This window comes from Pteropus vampyrus, unplaced genomic scaffold, assembly GCF_000151845.1.
Source record: "Pteropus vampyrus isolate Shadow unplaced genomic scaffold, Pvam_2.0 Scaffold110, whole genome shotgun sequence".
Taxonomy (NCBI): domain Eukaryota; kingdom Metazoa; phylum Chordata; class Mammalia; order Chiroptera; family Pteropodidae; genus Pteropus; species Pteropus vampyrus.
Window position 1 is genome coordinate 1,792,924 of NW_011888891.1, and position 19,368 is coordinate 1,812,291.

The 19,368-nt window shown below is 48.6% G+C and overlaps 1 protein-coding gene and 1 pseudogene across 3 annotated transcripts; one reads left to right on the plus strand and one right to left on the minus strand.

Annotated features, from left to right (window-relative positions):
- Positions 1-2,746: 2,746 nt before the first annotated feature.
- Positions 2,747-15,809, minus strand: HTR3A (5-hydroxytryptamine receptor 3A). 3 transcript variants are annotated; one of them, XM_011365377.2, is made up of 9 exons: positions 15,737-15,809; positions 13,057-13,208; positions 11,918-11,962; positions 9,524-9,633; positions 7,919-8,088; positions 5,443-5,603; positions 4,855-5,065; positions 4,528-4,749; positions 2,747-3,045 (listed from the first exon to the last, which is right to left on the minus strand). In XM_011365377.2, exons 1-9 carry the CDS (start codon positions 15,801-15,803, stop codon positions 2,747-2,749), a joined length of 1,437 nt encoding a protein of 478 aa, XP_011363679.1. In that variant the 5' UTR covers positions 15,804-15,809. The 3 variants fall into 3 exon arrangements, with proteins under 3 accessions (XP_011363679.1, XP_011363678.1, XP_011363677.1); XM_011365376.1 differs by having other exon boundaries at positions 13,057-13,223; positions 15,737-15,803; XM_011365375.2 differs by having other exon boundaries at positions 4,528-5,065.
- On the plus strand, positions 7,431-7,549 carry LOC111743293 (annotated as a pseudogene).
- Positions 15,810-19,368: the final 3,559 nt, after the last annotated feature.

Sequence of the window (19,368 nt, forward strand, 5' to 3'; positions counted from 1 at the left end):
TCCGGAAAGCCACAGAATGTCCACTCCCGCAGTGGGCCCTGAGGTCACTGAGTGTGAGTTGCCACCGTCCGGTAGAAAGGCCGTCTCTTGCGATGCCAGCAGCAGGCTCCGCAGCTTGGAGCACTTTCGAGACCTTTATGGGATCTGCTGAGTGGAAGGGACAGGTTTTGGAAAGCAGGGTGGATGGGAAAAGGAGGTGAGAAGTGGGAGTACTCGTAGGTAATAGAGAGGAAAAGAGATGAGAAAGAGAACTGGCAAGCTTCTGAGAACCGCTGAGAAAAACATGGTTGGTTTCTGATTTCCTCTCTCTGTTTAGGACAGAAGGAGAGGAAATGAGCTAAAGTGGCAGGAGGAGGAAAGGAAGCAGATTCGGGGAAATATAACAGACAGGAGGGAGGTTCTGGGCCTTCTCATATCCCAGGCAGGGTAAAGGTCTCCTTGGTAGATGACCAAGGTCAATACTGACGACAGGAGTTACTACACCGGAGATTCTCTGGCCCTGGCCTCAGTTTCCCATCCCTGGACAGCACGGCCTAGACGGGGATCGATGAACTGATTGGGCATGGCTAGTGGAGCGGAAGATGTTACACGTGGCGGCTCATTCTCGAGGTGGTTAATTGGCAGCCTCAGTGCTGGGCTCTGTTGCCCCATTGATTGTGGGGAAAGGGTGGGGAGAGAGAGATGAGGAATCGATAGGTTGATTAGTGTCTTACTAGCTCTCTGGTTGGACACTTTGTCAATAGCCACCCACTTAACTGACCAGTAGTGCATCAACAGTGCCAGACTGTCCAACTTCCTCTTTCTCTGGTCTGAGACATGAGAATCACTGAGTAGCATAACTGGCCCAGCAAGGTCAAGTGGAGTGGGACAGCTTTTGATGCCAGGACCAGATTCCAAAGTGTGAGCTGCAGGGCCCATCCTAAGAGTGTCAGGATGAACAATCTCTACTCAGTAGGAAGCAACAATTGCAAATGGGGGCCACTCCGCAACCCCGCGATCTCCTGCATTTTGCTGGGAGACCCTGATACCTACCCACCAACAAAACAAAGATAAATATAAAATCCTTAACTAATATCAAAAGTACATATGTCTGGGATAGAAGTAGCAGATGAAACCTCATCAGTTTACCTTAGGAACCAGCAGCTGGTTAGATAATGTTTAATGAGTTCTTCTTGCATGCTGGAGAACCTGGGGTGAGAAGAAGCTGAGAGAAGCTAAACCAGAGAAGTCCCTTCCTCAGTCTCTAGGGTCCTTCAGACATGGAGCTCCCAAGGGCCCAAGGTTCTGCCCTCTATCCTTCAAGACTGTCTACGAACTAGAATGCAGAGTTTGGGGTCAAGGAAAGGTATTACTTTAGATATTCCACACCGAATCCCCTATAACTGGCCAGCCTGGAACAAATCATTCCAGACATTTCTTTTAGGTCCTTTCCCTTCAGCCTGGCAGTGTCCAGTCTCTGTCCACGTGCCTTCCTCCGAGCGAGAGGCAGCCCAAGACAGGGAGAGGGATAAGGCTAGAATGAGAAAGAGAGAACCAGAGAAAGCTTCAGGCCAACATAGAGGACACTAATACCATTACTTTTGGTGGGTTCTGCATTCCTTTCCTCTGGATGCTTGTGAGGTGGATGGAGTAATAGAGCTGGGGTGCTCCTCAACATGTCTTAAACCCTGATGTCTGGGAGAGGAGGCCAGGATACGAGAGGTAAGATCGAAGACCACGTCCCCGACTCTGCCTCCCTTATGGTCCTGCTTGCTGTGGCTGTACCAGGGGCCAGTGCTGAGAGTTCCCAAAGGAGATTAAAAACTCGAGCCTTAGCGTTCTCTTTCAAACCCCACACCAGCTGGTGCTGGCCGTGGTGCTGATGTTCTTGTCTCCATTCCAGGCTCCTTTTGCAGAGAGAGAGCTTGCTCCCAGCTTCACCTAGAGACCTTGAGCCGAAGACGATAACAGGACTGTGTGGATCCTTCTGTCATCTTTCTAGAGGTCACAGAACTGAGCAACCCACTCCCCACTTCTCCATTGCTAAGTGTTCATGGTCCTGACCCTCCCACCTTAAATCCCACCTCTTCGTGTTTCTTTATAACAGCCACCATTTGGTCACTGCCCAATTCCTTGTGGGCAGGAAGCACCAAACAACAAGCCACAGATACTTCCTCCAAATTTAAACTTCTTCCACCCGCCCAGCTGCTGACAAATGGTCAAGAAGAGAGTTTAGGGCTTCATCGCATTTTATTACCCTTCCCACCCCACCATCTGATGAATCATTCAGAGAAGTTCAGGGAAGTGGTCATGGGTGAGGCGAAGATGGATAGTGTTGGATAAACCTAATGCAGAGTTATCAGGCCCGTGCAGCAGAGAGCTGATTTGTCTTCAATCTAAAGCAAGGCTGAAGGAGGTGAGCAGAATTCCAAAGTGCCTTATTCAAGGAGGCGCCACTGGGGAAACAGAGGCTTGATGCATAGATATATAGAGTGAAATTAGGGGATGCATGGGCTTCTCTTGCTCTAACACAACGTGTTTTAAAGCCATAGTGGGCAGGTGGGGTGGGGGGAGGATGTAAGTGTCTTGAACACCAAGTTTTGGGGGGAAGGGTGAAGGCTCTGCTTTGGTACTGCAGAGATGAATTGGCATTCAAAACAGGGATGAACTGTATATGTGTCTTGAGAATGTCCCTCTCATGCCCTGGACCCTGAAATTCCCCCATCCCCATCCTAACCAGCGCCTGCCCCCTGCTGGGCTGTGCCCCTTAGGAATACTGCCAGATGGACCAGAGCATGACCAGAGTGACTCCGTAGGCCAGCACCGCCAGCAGGTAGATGCGAAACAGCAGCCCGTCCAGCACGGTGCCCACACGCAGCCAGTCCCGGGCCACCTCTCTGCTCTCCTCCTGTTTCTCCAGGAAGTGCCTCATGGAGGCCAGCTCCTGCAGCAGCCCGTGCACCGCCAGGGACGCCTCCCGAGGTGGTGGGGGTGGGCCGCTTCTACCCTTTGGGGTCTTGTCCAAGTCCCCGCGTGCTCCCAGATGGCTGCAGTGGTTTTCCATGTCTGCAAGAAGGGCAGAGCATTGGCAAGGGAGGAAGCCCCAGCCAAAGGGCCTGAACACTGCCCTTTATGTTTCTTTGGCCTGCAGAAATTTTCGTTATAACGATTTCAGACATAAAGAGTATCCGGAATAACTTACATATTTGCAAACCTACCCTCCAACTTAAGCAAATAAGGAAAGCCAACATAATTAAAGATTCCCGTATACTCCTTCTTAGTCACATCCGTGGTCCCCTCCCCAGGTCACCAAGATCACAAATTTGGTGTTTATCCCTCCCATGAACTTTTTAAAAAAATCATGGCTTTCCCTAGCAATTCGATGTCCATTATTTCACTTGAGCCTCACAACAGCCTTATGAAAGAGCAGGGTAGGGGTGATTATTGTCCACACTTTTTACATGAAGGTGCTAAAACTCAGAGGTTTAATGACTAGTCCGTGGTCATACTGCTGGTGTGTCATTTAACAGTGAGGCCACCAAGGCCCAGGTACCTGGACTTTAAATCCACTGCTCTCTCCACTATGTCATATTGCCTCACTGCCCTCCTCTCCGTGACTCCGAGTCTTCCTGCACCAGAAAACACACCTTCAGATATGGCTTTCTTCACCAGGCGAGCAGTGAAATTAGCCATAGGCTGGTGCCCTAGCTCATTAGCTCATGATCATATGGTCTTAGGTTAACTAAACATCTTCTGTAAAAGGCCTGATCCTAGACAAAAGGGAGGACAAAAAGGAGTGGAGTGGGGTGGAGTGGTTTAAAACACCAGCTCCGAGTCAAATGGGCCTGGAGTGAAATCACAATTTCACCAGTTCCTGGCTCTGTGATTTTGGGCAAGCTATTTGGCCTCTGTACCTTTTTTTTTTTCAATGAGAATGAGAATCCTTTGGGTTGTCATGAGGATTACCTGTGACAATGCACAGGAAAAGCTCTGCACATGCCTGGCCCAAAGTGCTCAGCAAATAAACCAACAAACCAACCACCACGCCCACCACCAAATCGTGGCTGTAACAACTCCTCAGGAGGCGTGAGCTCCACATTTAGTGTCCCTCTGCCCCCTGTCTCTCTTCTCTGCTCATAGGTATTTAAAATTCTAAGGGACCTGGTCTTTGAGCTGATTAGAATTAGAGAGTTTTAGGAATCCTGGCTGCAGTACTAACTTCGGCAAGGAGTCAGATGACTAACTGCCTTAGGGGCATCCATCTGACCCAGTTTTAGTTCCATCTTTAAGAGAGGCCACTCTCAGCCCAGAGGTCTCAGTTCCTGACACGCTCCCCCTGTGGGACTCCTACCCCCTCTCTGTCCACACCTGAGCTGATGAGAGCATGTGAAAGATTGACAGTTTGGGCTGAAGTCTGCCCCCTCCCAGTGGGGCCAGGCATGGGGCGCCACGTGCAGGATAGCACCCAAGGCTCTCTGGCATCGCACGTCCCCCAGAGACTCCCCACCACGCCCCTGCGTCAAGATGCAGGGACCCTCTCCCTCTTACCTGAGCAGTCATCGGTCTTGGTGGATTGGGAGGTGGCTGGGCACCTGTGGGAAGTTGACTGCTCCCCTAGGCAAAGCAGCAGGGCGACTCTCTCGAGAATGAGGCGCCGCAGCCAGGCAGGCACGGGCTGTTGCAGGTCTTGCTTGTGTACCAGTCGCACGATGAGGATGGTCTCAGCCAAGCTTATCACCAGCAGAGCCATGCACACAACAAAGTAGACGCCTGTAGACACCCAGCACAAGGCAGGGAGGGAGGGATGACAGAGACGGGAGGTGAAAGGGGCCTCAGCCAGGCCACACCGAGCTCTTCCCCAGGAGCGAGCCTTACCAATGAGGGGAGTGCCGATGGCAGTGGCTGGCAGCGTGTCGGATACAATGATCAGGAAGACGGAGTAGCCCAGGAGGAGTGTGATCTTAAAGGAGACTCTCTCGCCACTGTCTGGGGGCAGGTAGAAGCCCACGATGTCCATGACCATGAGGAAGATACTGGGCAGCAGCAGGCTGACCACATAGAATAGGGGCCTCCGGCGGATGACCACCTGGGACCACGAGAGGTGTTAAGCGGGAAGACTGGGGCGGACATGTCCTGCACCCAGAAACCACCACCCCATCCATGACCCCCTTGCTTTGTGGAACTTTCAATTTGTAGCACTCCAGAGAAGGAAAATTTCCAGAGAAGGAAAAGGACAGACCCCCTCGTTCCACCTCTGGATCCGAGCTTGTGGCTGATCAGGTTAAGTGAGGGACAGCAGTTGTTTCCACATCTACTTCGTGGAAGTTCCAGGGGATGAGCATGACCCTGGAGTTGGGCAAAGGGCATGGAGGTTCTTCCCCAGATGCCTCCTTATGTCTGCCTGGGTGTGACGGCCTAGTAGTTCTATTCGTTTTACCCACATCCGCTCCCTGTCCCACTCACGTAGAACTTCATTTCTGCATAGCAGTCGCTGCTTTCCATACTGAACTCTCGAAACTGGGTCAGCACCCCCAGAAGCTCCCACTCGCCCTGGTTCATGAAGACGCTCTTGTCAAACTTCACCTTTTCCGGCGAGCGCCACAGAGAGATGTTGATGTCCTGGACTGAGAGAGAAGAAAACAAGCCGGCTCTGGAGTCTGGTGCCAGGACCTTGCCAGACCTTGCGGCGGTGAGGCGCGCGTGGCCACACCCACACAACTTAGCTCTCTCAGCTCTTAATCTCCAGCCTCAGTTTCCTCAGCTATAAAATGAGGTGATGGTGCAAACTGACACATCCAGACAGTGGAGCTGTAGTGAGGGAAGTGGAGTCTTGAATGAAAGCACACAGCAAAATGCAAAGAACCGGAGAAAGCGGTTGTTAGAAAACCCGCCCCCCCACTCCGCTCACTCTCTCTCTCTCTCTCTCTCCATACATCTTTCTAGGATTCTCTGTTAGAATTACCTGTTTAGAAACTGAACAAAGATCAATATTCTTCACCTTTGTCTTCACGGAGCTGTCTGTCTTTGAAGGTGAATTAGGAAACAAGCAAAATCCCCACTTACAGAATAACAGTTAACTTCTCTGTGTCTCTACTAGAGAAACAGATATACATATGCGCCAAAAGGACGGGAGTATCCATCACAGAAAAATAGTGAGAAAGATCTAAATGTCCATCAATCAGGAAAATGCTTAATAAACTACGATGCCTGCAAACCATGAGATATTCCACAGCAGTCAGAATTTATGAGGAAGATCTAAATATGTGCTAACTTGGAAAAATGTCCAAGACCTGTTATTGAGTAAAAAAAAAAAGAAAGAAAGAAAAAGAAATCAAGTAGCAGGAGCATAAATGATAAATTTATATAAAAAACCTATAGAATAATTTCCATGTACTTTCCATAGATGTATATGTATGTGTACAGATGCAAAGGGTAGAGAAGGATCTGGAAGAGTGTACTATATGAAGTTTATACTGCTGGAAGTTGTTAAGTCTTTGTGTGGGGAGTTAGTGAAGAATTTGAGATTGAAGATAGAGGTCAGAGGTCAAAGACTTTGTAATTCTGGTTTTTGTTCAAGGAAGTTATGTATTACCTTTCTAATTTGCAGTGAATGCAATAAAATCAGAATAGAAGTGGAGGATGCCTTTTTGCAATAGGGCGATGCTCACCTCATTAGGCTTTAGTGAGCACCCGGCATTCATCCACTCACTATAAGTTTGGCAGCACCTTCCTCTGTGCCAGGCACAGTGCTGGGCATCTATTGGTGGGACAGAAATCACATCCCTGCCCTCTAATTTTATATCTGGTAAAGAAGCAGACACTGAACAAGTACTTCCAAATGCAATCGAAATGGGGAGAGAAACAGGAGGCTATAAATTTGGGCACCAGAGATTCCTGTCTGGGGGTTGGGAGGGAGTTTCCCTAGGGAACTGACGCTGATGCTGTGATTCAAAAGTGAGCAGGGGAGTCGGCCAAGCCAGGTGTCGTTGCGGGCAGGAGCGGGGCAAGGTGGCCTGGAAGAGGAAGCGGCATGTGACTAAGGGGAAGAACCGGCTGTGGGGCCTGAGAAGGAGGCAACTGGGTGGAGCAGAGCTCAGGGTACCATGCACCGCATGAGGCTGATGACCTGGGCTGTGGGCAGGACCAGACTTTACTGGGCCCTACCGCCAGGAGAAGGATTCGATTCTGTCTCAAAAGTGCTGGGAAGCCATTGAGGGTTTTATGCAGTGACTTGATCAGATTTGCATTTTAATAAGATTTCCCTGATTGTTGTGAGGAGCATGAATAGGAGGGGAATAAGAATGAGGCGGGGACCAGCTAGGAGGCTACTGTAGAAACCTGGACATGAGATCAGGGAGCTTAAATTAGGGGGAAGGGTGCTTCAGTGGAGGGAAGCGGGTGATTAGAGAGACAGAGTGACAGATTCTGTTAGCAATATCGGGAAAGAATTAGTCTATGGCCATGCCACCCCGAACAAGCTCAATTCCGTCTGATCTCAGAAGCTAAGCAGGGTGGGGCCTGGTTAGTACTTGGATGAGAGACCACCTAGGAAGACCAGGCGCTGTAGGCATAAAAAATAAAAAATAAGGGATTGTAAGCTGACAAGTTCCTTGCGATCTGTGAGGTCAATCGAGGGTTGCTTTGCCTAAAAAAATAAATTTAAAAAAAATTTTAAAAAACATATTGGGAAAGAATTGGCCCTTACTGAGTGTCTTGCATCAGTTTACACCATCTCGTTCAAGCCACGTGACGACTGAGGGAAGTGCAAGGGCAACCGTGTTAGTCCCATTTGGAGGTTAAGGGAACGGGCTCAGTGGCGTTAAGAAAATAAGTGGTAATTAAGTTGGATAAGGAAGAATGCATCCCAGGACGTGCTCCCCACTCAGGTGTCCCTGGGCCCCCCAACCCACATCCTTGCCTCCGAAGCCCACCTACTCACTGGTGTGCAGCCAGCTGGTAAAGGTCAGCGAGCAGTTCTGCACATCGAAGGGGAAGTTGTAGATGTCGAGGCTGCAAGCGGTCACCACCTGGAGAGGCTTGTAGTTCTGGACCTCACCGTGATGCCGGACATACACATACGGCATATCTGGAGACTTCCCCACATCCACACTGGCCAGGAAAGAGGGGTCAGTTTGGGACTCAAGTAGCAGGTCAAGCCCTAGGAATCTGAAGATCTCTGAGCAACCCAGCAGGAAAAGAAATTCAGAGGGAGTCTAGGCAGCAGGACAACCTGCGCGATTTATTTGGTCTTGGTTTTACCAACCTTATCTTATCTCTCTTAAGCTTCCTTACCTGACGTTGTCAAGGCTACTTTCCAAGCAGTAAAGGGCATTTCTCCTTTATTTCCCTGACAACCTAGCCACAAAAGGCAAGCAAGGAATCCATGGACCCCAAAGCCACGGGCTCTAAGGAGCATGCCCAGATGTGCCTACACTGCCACCTACCAGGCTGGGCAGAGCTCAGCTCCCAGGACGACCAGTCTATTGGCAACGGGCAGGCTGGGTGGGAGAGCAGAACCTTAGGTTCCATCCTGACTTGGGCTTCTCTTTGCTTCTCATTCCTAGAAGTCCTGTGGCATAACACTAATCATTTCTGGAGGGAAAGGAACTAGAGAAATCATTGAGAAGAATTGAGGCAAAGCAGGAAACACTTCGTCCTACTTTCTCAGCAGATCCCTGGCCCCCAGGCTCTCTCAAGTGACCGCTGAGACACAGAGTTGCCTGGGCCGGGGGTCCTGAGACTGCAGCCTTCTGCTGAATCAGCCTAAGATATGAGAACTCAAGACTGAAGCTGTTTCACTGCTTAAACTGCAGATCTAGAAACTGGAATTTCCTCAAATCCTTCCAGCCTGAGCTATGCAAGACATGGGGCTCCAGGTCAACTGCTTCTCATGAAAAGCAGTGTGCATGGCAACCCCTGGAGCTGGGCGATGCCGTGGGTTCTGGGAAGAGGGTGACTGGTCCCCTCCCTACCCGCTTCTGCTTCTGTCGTCTCCCCAGCCATCCTCCCTGCACTTGCACTCAGAAGCCCAGGCAGTGAGGCCTGAAGGAAGCTGCAAGGTGGGGAGAAGGCTGAGGCCAAAGAGACAGTGTCTGGCTGCTGAGAATAAAGGCAGCTGGGACCCACTTCAGATTCAGGGTTCGATTTGTGGCTAGGCAGGCACATGTGTGACTTGAGAGGTGTGGCGTCTCCCAGCTCCAAATCTCTGTGGCCAGGAGCAGGGGCCACCGTTAGCTTCATTCCTTTCAGTAATATGACTGTCCTTTTAAAAATGCAATCTGCCTTTGGCTATTAGAACAGTGTGAATTCACTCACTGGCTTCTTTTTTCCAGGAAGGGGGCTCTTGGACCGAGAAGTGCGTAGTTTCAACATCACACATAGAAAAAGAAGAGTTTTAAAAGAAGAAAAGAAAAAAAAAAAAAGGGGGGAATTTGGGCCCAAGTCAACTTCTGCAAGTCTGGGTGGGACATCTCAAATGCAACAGCCGTGCTTTGGTCACCCCCACCCCCGCCTTTCCGCCCCTGCACCTGATGCCAGTACTCACAACTCATTGATGAGAATGTCTGGGACCCAGATGCTGTCCTTGAGGATGGACAACTTGGTGATGTTGTCAAAGTCTTCAGGGTTCCACTGAAGAAACTCATCCATCCACCACTAGGGGAGGAGGGGAATGGTCATAGGCAGCCCCCTCCATCTCTGCGGGGGCATCCACAGCTCAGGCTGACTTCACTGCTCAGTGCCCAGGGACAGGCGGGCATCATCTTAGGGGACCTGGGTGCCGGTGGCCCCCAAACCATGCAGCAGAACCTGAGAGTCCCCATACCTCTGTACTCACTCACTCCCTACATGAGACTACGTCACAGACAGATGCAGCCTCTTTTTGGGATGGGGTGGGGGGTGGGGCATCCAATCATTTTCGCTGTTTTGAATCCCCTATCCACCAACTGAGGGATCTTAAATAGCTTCTTGAGTCTTGGTTTGCAGGTAGATAAATGGAAATAATAACATGCACCTCGCAGGGTAGAGACAGTTCCTGTTAAGTTTTGATCAATGCGTTCTCCACTATACTGCCAGGATGATTGATCTAAAGTGTATTTTTTTTAACATTTCACATTTTATTTGAAAACATGGGAAAATGATGATAGGTCAGTGGGAGGGGTCTATGAGGCCTGGCATATTGGGTGCTATGCTTGGGGAGTTAATTGATTATAGTTCATTTATTATCACTGACAAAATAATGTGAACTAAAAACGAACAAGACTAGATTAAAATAAGACTATATCTTCCAAATGACTAGGAAAACAAACAAACAAACAAAAAGTACTCATATTGAAAAGGTTATAAAACAGAATATAAAGAATAATCCCAATATTACAGAAACATAAAATGTAAATTTGATCATGTCACTCCCTTGCTTAAAATTCTTCAGTGGTGCCCCATTGGCAATAGGATAACGTTTAAACCTCATAATCAACAAAGGCCTGTATAACCTGGTCTCCACTTGTTTTTCTAGTCTCTTTTTTTCCTCAGCCATGCCTCTCTGTAGAGTCTACACTCCAGCAACATGGAATTAAACACTGCTGAAACCTCTGTATCTCTGCATACCTTGCTACCTCTTCCATATTGCAACCCTTGTCTTCTTTATTGAGATGAGTCTTACTCATCCTTCCAGACTTAACCAAGTCACCTATATGTTCTTTCTCCAGGGATCTTCTGGAAACCCCACTCTCCGGGTTGGGTTTTATGTGCATTCTCTGTGCTTTCATGGCTGACATATTGTTCTTCCTGTATCGAAGTGGGTGTTTTGCTGCATTTAATTGTCTGGGCACATGTCTGTGGCCTTCGCTAGTCTATGAGCTCACTGTGGGCAGAACCCTGAGCCTAGTTTATATCTCCAGTTCTGGTCCCTTAGAACAGTCTCCAGTACGGAGTAGATTTGCATCCTCTCACTGCTGGGGCAGACAGGTGACCTTGGAGGCCCACAGGTGGGACTTAGGCCAGATGTCCTAGGAAAGGAGATTCAGGCTGCCTATTCTTATTTGACCTGGGACCCTTCCCTTGAGGCAGAACATGTTCTGTATTTAGGGGTCTCTCTGAGGTGGAAAGGGAGCAATGTGTCATAAATCAGTTTTCTGCCCTCTTCCTTCACACCATTCCCTGCCCCAGGAGCGGTGATGGTGTGGAGTGCCCACGAAGAGCAGGAGGAGATTTAACAGAGACCCATATAGGCTAGGTGTACCCCCAGAGCCTCTCTCAAGCTTGGCCTCTGTGAATTGTCCCCATCCTCCTGTCACCCCTCATTTCAGCAACTTTGGATTCCTCTCTGCTCTAACGGGTTCCCCACAGCCCGGGGGCTGCCAAAGCAGGACACACGGGTGGACAGCAGCCCCCACTGTTTGTCTGCACTCCCCCCACCAGCTCCAAGCCAGAAATGCTGCTAGGTCCTGGGAGACTTCTACACACCAGAGCCTGACCATTGCCCACCAGAAGCTGGAAGAGTGGGGAAATGGCCAGGGTTGTGAGGACTAAGTGGACGGAATCACTCTGTTTGGCTCAATAGAAGGACAGACTTTCTAGAAATTAGAGTTCTTTGAAAGTACAGTAACTGCCTTCTGAGATCCCAGTCACTGGAGGTGTTCAATCAAGAGAAGCTGGGCAAGCACTCGTGTGGGATGCCGTGAAGAACTTCAGAACCCAGAGGGGGTTCGGAGGATTTCTCCACTGATCTTTAAGTTCCTTCCATCCCCAGTCCTGAGTTCGAAGAGTCCACACTGGAGGAGTCCAGACTCTTGGATCTCAGGCTGAGTATGCCCATGTACCTCTCTTCCATCTTCTCTCATCAAAGTGTCTAAGGTTCTTGGTGCCCGAGGTGGAGAAATTGCTCCTGGAAACTCAAGTCCTGTCCTAGGAAGTGGGGCTGGGGGGCTGCTCTGCTTACCTGCCGGTACCAGATGTAGGTGGTCAGCACCTGATTCTTCTCGTCCTAGGAAAGAAAAGGGAGCTCAGCATAGATGGCCCTGTGGGCTAAGGGTCCACTCTGCACACACCAACCCCAAAAGACGCTGTTGCTTTGTGTCCTTATTCCTTTGGGAAGTGAGAATGAAGAAAAGGAGCAGGGAGAAGGGGTCAGTCAGGAAAAGTAGGTCTTTCACTAAGACACGTTTAGAAAGAAATATAATGATTTCTTCTTAAACTTTATGTATATACCCTCTATTATCTTCTATTATATCATATATATAATATATAACCTATTATGTTATATATATTTTACATTTATGATATACATAACATAATGCTAGATAATACAAGGCATATATAACAATATTCTCTCTCTCTTTCTCTGTCTCTGTCTCTCTCTCTCTGTCTCTCTGTCTCTCTCTCTCTCTCTCTCTCTATGTATATATATATATATATTGCCCTAGTATAAAGTCAAGAAGTATAAAACCACGTAGAGTAAAAAATTCATCATTCTTCCTCCCTCCTACCCAATTTCCAATTTCTTTTCCTGAAACAGCCACAGGGACTGTAGTGGAGACTATGAAGTCAGTTCTCATCCACCCTACCCCAACCCGGAGCCCTGCATCTCTGCATCTCTGCATCTCTGCAATCGCCTTCTTATTTATCTTTACACAATGTCTGACCTCCTCTGTAAGCGGTGCACCCTACCCTACTACAGTAATTGATGAAGGAATCAATTAATTAATGGATTTATGATTAATTTTTCAACAACCATTGAGTAACGTCCACCATGTTCCAGGGACCTGTGTAAGACATCAGGGCACATAGAGAAATAGAACAGCTTACAAAGGGAGATGGTTACCATAATACAATGTGTGAAGAACCATATGTGGTAGGAGACCCACTGGTTGTACAGGTGTAGCCATACAAGTGACACCAGTTTCCTGGTTTGTGCACATGGTGGGTGCTACAGTTTGTCCTGAGCTGTGGTGCCAGACCACAGGTACTGTGGATACTTGGATGCCCACCATGCTGCCCAGAGGATAATTTGGTTTCCCATGGTCACCCATCCCAATCTGCCACCTCTGAGCTGGGAGCAGATTGGGGCTGAGTGCTCACCACGCTGAGGATGGCATAGACAATGACGTCAATGGATACGGCGGTTGGCTTCCTCCAGTCCCACACGGGTCGCACGCCCTTCTTGTAGTTGCTCAGGAGATAATCCGACAACCTCCCCAGAGCAGGATCGGAGAGGTTATGGGCCTGGAGACCTCCCCTGTGCCTGGCTGGGAAGGAGGACAGTTCAAAGTGGCAGTCAGAAACTGGGTCTTTTACTGGTTCTCTTGCCCTGGTTTGAAAGCTATTAAAAGGAAAGTGTCTTCATTATTCCCACCTCACAAAATTCCCAGTTACCACCACAGATTGAAATTTCTGTCCCCAGAGCATTTTGTCATCAGAGAGTCTGACCAAAATTCAAAGATATAATCTCATAAGGGTAACCTACACATTCATTTATATGAGAGAAGAAGCTGTATTGTAAGAAAAGGTGATGCAAGACGGGTGAGTTCTGAAGCAGGCCAAGGGCTGAGAAAGGTTGAGAGTTGATGCCTGCCCAGAGGAGGTCAGCCTGAGGGGCCCTGGCTGAGGGGCTCTGGGGAGTCAACGAAGATTTGGCCCTGGGAGTGTGATACTGGAAGGCGAGAGCGGTGCAAAAAAAGTAGCCCTAAGTGCACAATTTCTAAGCCCAGCGATCTGCATGAGGGTTTGCCTCAGCCAAGGTCAGACCTCAGCATCCACACGGCTCCTCATTGTTTCCTTGACTCCAGCCTGTAACTGACAAAGAAGGAAGGATAGACATCCAGCAAAAACTGATATCTCCTCCCGCTCCACCAAAATCCACCCAAGTAGCTCCCCTCCCCCATCCTCCACATGCACGTAAACTCCTGGCAGTGGGTTGCCTGGTCTCCTTCATAGGGTCGTTATGTGGGCAAATTTTATGCGGTTAGGAAAAGGGTCAGGGGCGAGGTGTGGAGGAAGCAAGGAGAAACCAGATTGTTCCCAGGAAGCCTGCAAGGACAAGAGATAAGAAAACCCAGCTCTTAGGCCTTAGCCCCATTCTATGGAGATTTCATGTGCACCTCAGATATCCCTCTGGGAAATAGTAGAAGCACTTCCTGAAAGGTGTCAAGAAATATGAAGGTGAAAGGCTTAGGTTGGAGAAGGGGGAGCAGCACCCTACAGGACCAGAGTATAGGCTGCAAGGTCTTGAGGGGCCTGGCAGGGTGAGACCAGGTGCCAGCAAGCCTGGATTTCTCCAAAAAGGACTGCCTCTTCTCTCATCTTGTCTATCATGTGTGCAATCTATACAGCAAATTGGTCCTATAGCATCTCCTTCCTGCCCCTCACACACCTATCACTGATAAACTTCCAGCTTCTCTCAGGACAGAGAAGAGCAGAAAGGGTGACAAGAGAGTAGTCATTGTTTCCTTTGGAATGATATTGGTTAACATATTACTCATTTTGATCTTATAATGGCCTACTGGTGTGGCTGTCATGATAGTGCTTTTTTTTTTTAGGCGAGGCAACCCTTGGTTGACCTCACAGATCGCAAGGACCTTGTCAGCTTACAATCCCTAATTTTTTATTTTTTATGCCTACAGCACCTGATCTTCCTAGGCGGTCTCCCATCCAAGTACTAATCAGGCCCGATCCTGCTTAGCTTCCGAGATCAGACGGGATCAGGTATGGCCGTAGACATGATAGCTATTTTACAGGGTCCCCGAGGCTCATGAATATGAGTACTGTACTCCACAAGTGGAGCTACTGAGATTCAAACCCAGAGCCTTGTGTATCTTCACTATAGCAGCCAACAGCCCAAATCCTATTGTTTGGGACTCTGACCAGTTTGGAGAGAACCAGACTGGGCTCCATAGGCTTCAAAGCAAAGGGCCATTTCTGGGAGGCACAGAGCTTCTCTTCAGCCAAGGAGGCCCCGGGTCTGCTTGTCTCACTGAGTTTCCCCAATGACAGCTCATGAAGAGGAAAAACATCATTCCTATATGCCCTTCATATCTGTCCAGCCCCCTGCCCATTTTAATTGTACCCCAGCCTCAGCTCCAACTCAGCTGTGGATAAGAAGAAAACCTTCCAAATGGAGAATGAGTACTGTCTGCAGCAAAAGGAAATGGATCCTTTTGTGACTAAAACACCCTGTATCCACAGGAGGCAAGAAAGGATGGATGAAGATTGCAGAGAGAAGTTTGGTGCTATTGGAGTTTAACCCTGGAAGGGAACTTTAGGAAACCCAGAGAACCTGTGCAACGGAACCAGTGAAGCGGAGGAAAGATGACTACATTAGTTCTGGTCTCCACTCTGCTGCTAATGAGCTGTGTGACCTTGAGTGAATTACTCCCCGTCTCTGGACCCCAGCATTCCCACTTACAACAAGAAGGGATGGACCAAATGAGCTGAACGACCCCTTGCACCTTCCTTTTTGATGAGTTTAGGGGCAGGGCTAGGAGGAGAGGAGCCCATCTGTCTATGCGTTTCCGATACAGCAGGCTGCTTCTCTGCTCTCCTCTCAGCAAGTCCTGCTCTCACCCTGTGCTCAACTTCCCCAACTTTCTAGCTGGACCACAGTGCCTCAGAGTGCTCTCATGCTCACACGTGGTAAGATCCCTGACTTTCCTGCAGCCGTCTCCATTCCCAAACCCAACTTCCTTCAACCCTTGGAGGAATCAAGCATCCCCTACCTCCCCTCTATAGATGGCCAATCAAGTCCTACACACTGTCCTCTTACCTTCTCCCTGTGTCAGGAGCGTGGGCAGAAGCAAGGCAAGCAGTGCGTGTGGGACCCACAGCAGCATGGTGAGCTTCCCACGGCGTGGGTACCTCAGAGAGGACTGGTGTTCAGGGTGAGTCCCGCCAAGGGCCAGCCTGTCCACACTCTGCCAGCCTCATGTGCCAGCCAGCCTGCCTCTCCAGACTGCTCCCCAGTACCTTCTGAGGCTGTATCCTTATACTGCTTGGGCCACCCGGGCTGGGAAGCTGCCAAGTTTTTTCTGCAATCAATCCTCAGCTGAATCAGGTTTCAGGGTGGGAGGGAAGGAGAGGGAACCACTGAGAGGGGAGCCCGCCCTGTTGATGTCATGTGGCTGGAGCTCAGTCCACTCCTTCTTCCAGGTGGCTTGGCCAAGTTCCCCAAGGAGTAACTTGGGGATAGGGGGCTGCAGGAGCCCGTAGAGCAAGAGTACAGCCTGTCTGCTGGGAGCAGCTGCCTTAATTTATGTCCCACGGCAAGTATATTTTTTGGCATTGAACTGAGGCTGGGTGGGGTGAGGCAGGAGCAGGAGGGCCATTTTCTTGCTTCACAGGGTAACACAGTGCCCCTAACTAATCAGGTAACTGGGCATCTCTGCAGACAGAAGGGGACTTGGGGTCACCACATGTCTGTCCTTTTGTCTTCATCTAAATATTCATATTTAAAGAGTAATATATATATATACTATACAATTCTTTTATATACTATAATTATATACATACATATATATATTTTACTATACTAATAGCAATACATGCTCATTGTAGGGGAAAAAAATGAAGACAAATTAAAATCATCCATAGGCTTATTTATAGCTCAGATATAGCCACTGTTCATATTTTGGTGTATGTTCTTCTATAATTTTCTTCTATGATATTTATACAAAGAAGTAGATCTACTATACATATAAATTTGTATCCTGCTCCCCTTTTTTGCTTAATATCATTACATGAGCAGTCTCAACACCTTCCTTTTAAACGTGATTTTCTTGAAAGAAGTGTTTCTTTCTTTTTTCTTTCTTTCTTTTTTTTTTGTAAGTTAAATAGGCAAGTATCTATCCCTCATATATACCCAACTGTGCACCGCCAAATTGTCTGAGAAAAGAGTTGCTGTGGATTTATAGTTGGGGACATCCCACCCCCCACTTCACCGTTTCAGTAGGTGGACTTTTCTACCTCGAGTGTCCTGAAGGCAAGACACACCCGTACCAAGCTTCAACCACAACACATTTTCGTTTCTTTTGATCCCTTTTCCAGTTGAATTTAAGTGTGGAATATTCTGAGGACCCTGTAGGAAGGAAGAATTTTCTGAATTTTAGTTAAATTTTTTAAAAACCCCACCTTGGTCAGGGTGGAGCTCTTTTTGGTTCTGTTTGGATTTTTCCTTTTATTCATGTGCATGATAAAATCTGCATATAGCAGTTACACCTTTCATTGATGGAGTCTCTTGGTGTGGCCATTAGCCAAGGTTTGACCTTTGCTAGTAACAAACCCACTTGTGGTTTCATTGCAGTTTTTTTTTATCATCAAAGAACAAATAGACACTTAACTACTCCCCCCACCACACCCTAACCACTGCCCCGTAGTGATCCCTGGGTATATTCATGAAGCACACCCCACCTCTTGGACACCTCCAAGCCAAGGCCAGTGTGTCTGTCCTGGGGCCCATTCCTTCTACAGAGCCGAGCTGTGTAGAGACAAAGGGTAGGAAGAGGCATCAGACACTGAACTTGTTCTAAAAGGGGCAGTACCAAGGCAGGAGGAAAAGAGGCAAGAAGAAGAAGAAAACAGAAGGTAAAACTATAGGAAAGGGAGGATCTGTGAGAGGAGAAGGGAGAGAAGTGACAAATAAAAGGAAGGAAAAAAGGAAGATTGGAATAGAAGGAAAATGGGTAGGAAACTGAGGAGTAAGACAAAGATAGGAGGGAAAAGGAGAGAGGGGAGAAAAAAACTGGAAATGTAGGGAAGAAAGAAGAGAAGAAAAAGGAGGAGGAAGGAGCAGGCAAAAGCAGTAGGAGGGGCTGAACGTGGCTCACCCTTCCCCACCATGGGACTCTGGAAAGCGGGCTCTCTGTACTGCACAGTGCAGGGCCAGCCATGGGTCTGTGCTAAGACCCATCAGGGGGCAGTGAGAAAATCCGGACCCCCTCTCCCACGAGCCCCAACGTTTCATTTCTGCACTGAGCTCCTGGCACCCTCTGGGGCTGCCCAATTGTGTTAGGGAAGGAAGAGGATGTCTTTGGCACAGTGTGCACATTAGAGAATTAGCTTCTTAGGTAACAGGATTAGAGCGAGCTGGGCAGGCCATGGCCTTAGATGGAGACGTATTGCCTGTGCGCCTCTCTGATGGAGTAGCAATCAAGTTTCCCCTGAAGAAATTTCCTATTAATGGATTTGATGGCACAATAGACAGGGGAGAGTTGGAGCTGTGGCCAGTGGCGGGGTGTAAATTGCCTCCGATGAAACTGTGGAGTCACTTTTGCCCCTTTCAAACAAGATAAGAATTAGTTCAAGGCCTTGATGAACTCTCCTTGGCCGGTGGGGATCAGGCAAAAGTAGAAGCCGGGCTAATTTGATTCCTGAGCTCTGGCTGCAGACGGTCAGGCTCCTCCCAGGGAATGGAGGCGGACACGAAGATGGCAGCGATCCAGCAGGGGTAATAAAAGCTCAAGACTGCAGGACGGGCCGGCCTGGGCCTCTCCTTGTGTCTAGTTGCTCCCAGCACCCCAGAGAGAAGGACTGTACTCTCACATGTGTCTGTAGCTTTCCACTTATCCATCCTATCACTTTTCTTGTTCCTATTTTCCAGGTTAAAACACAGAGCCTTCGTGACATGCCTCAACTCCCACATGTAGTTGTGGACGGAGCCGAGATCCTCCGGAATCCTGACTCCAGCCTTTTCCATTACAGCTGTGTTTCCCATTTTCTGCAGTAAATTTTTACTGGTCTATAAAACTTTTACCACCAAAGAGCCTGACCTTTTAAAACCTATAAACTTACAAAAACTCTGCAATCTGAAGTAACATCTGGCCCCACTAGGGTCCTACCCGTTAGGGAAGAGCTGGGGAAGTTTCAGGTTTATCCTCACAGTGCTAAATGGAGATAAACCTTTATCCTCCCCCATCACCTTGAGGAGAGTATTCCACGAAGCCCCACGGTTTGGATACCCCAGCCTTGGCACTTCCTCAGAGTCCCATGGGACCTGTCTCTCTCTCCGCTCTGGGGATGGCACAGGAAGGACAGACAGGTGCAGCCTTCCCTTCCCACCCAGTTCCATGGACCTAACACATCTTGGCATGGAGAGGGTGGGAGAAAATGGCTGACTCAGTTTCCTATTGCCCCACCAAAGAGACAGCAATGGCTTCCATAGGGAGGAGAGAGAAGCAGCAATGTCCTTAAAGACACAGGAAGATCTCTTTGCTCCTGTCCTTTTTTCCTTGATGTCCTATCATATCCTACATAACCTTTTTCTGGTCCTTGGAATGGCCTGGTTTTGCACCACTCCCCACAACAGTACCTACTGTTTATCAAGCACATACTACATACCAGGCACTGCGCTAAGCTCTTTATCATGTTTAATCTTTATTTCCTGTGAAGAAGATATTATTGTTC

What these genes read in the sequence shown, in the direction of transcription:
- HTR3A (XM_011365375.2), bottom strand. Translation starts at nt 15,803, where the DNA reads ATGCTGCTGTGGGTCCCACACGCACTGCTTGCCTTGCTTCTGCCCACG. An exon ending in GCTCCTGACACAGGGAGAAG is followed by an intron (nt 13,209 to 15,736) that starts GTAAGAGGACAG and finishes GGCACAGGGGAG; the next exon opens with GTCTCCAGGCCCATAACCTC. An exon ending in CAAGACCGATGACTGCTCAG is followed by an intron (nt 3,046 to 4,527) that starts GTAAGAGGGAGA and finishes CCCTTCTTGCAG; the next exon opens with ACATGGAAAACCACTGCAGC.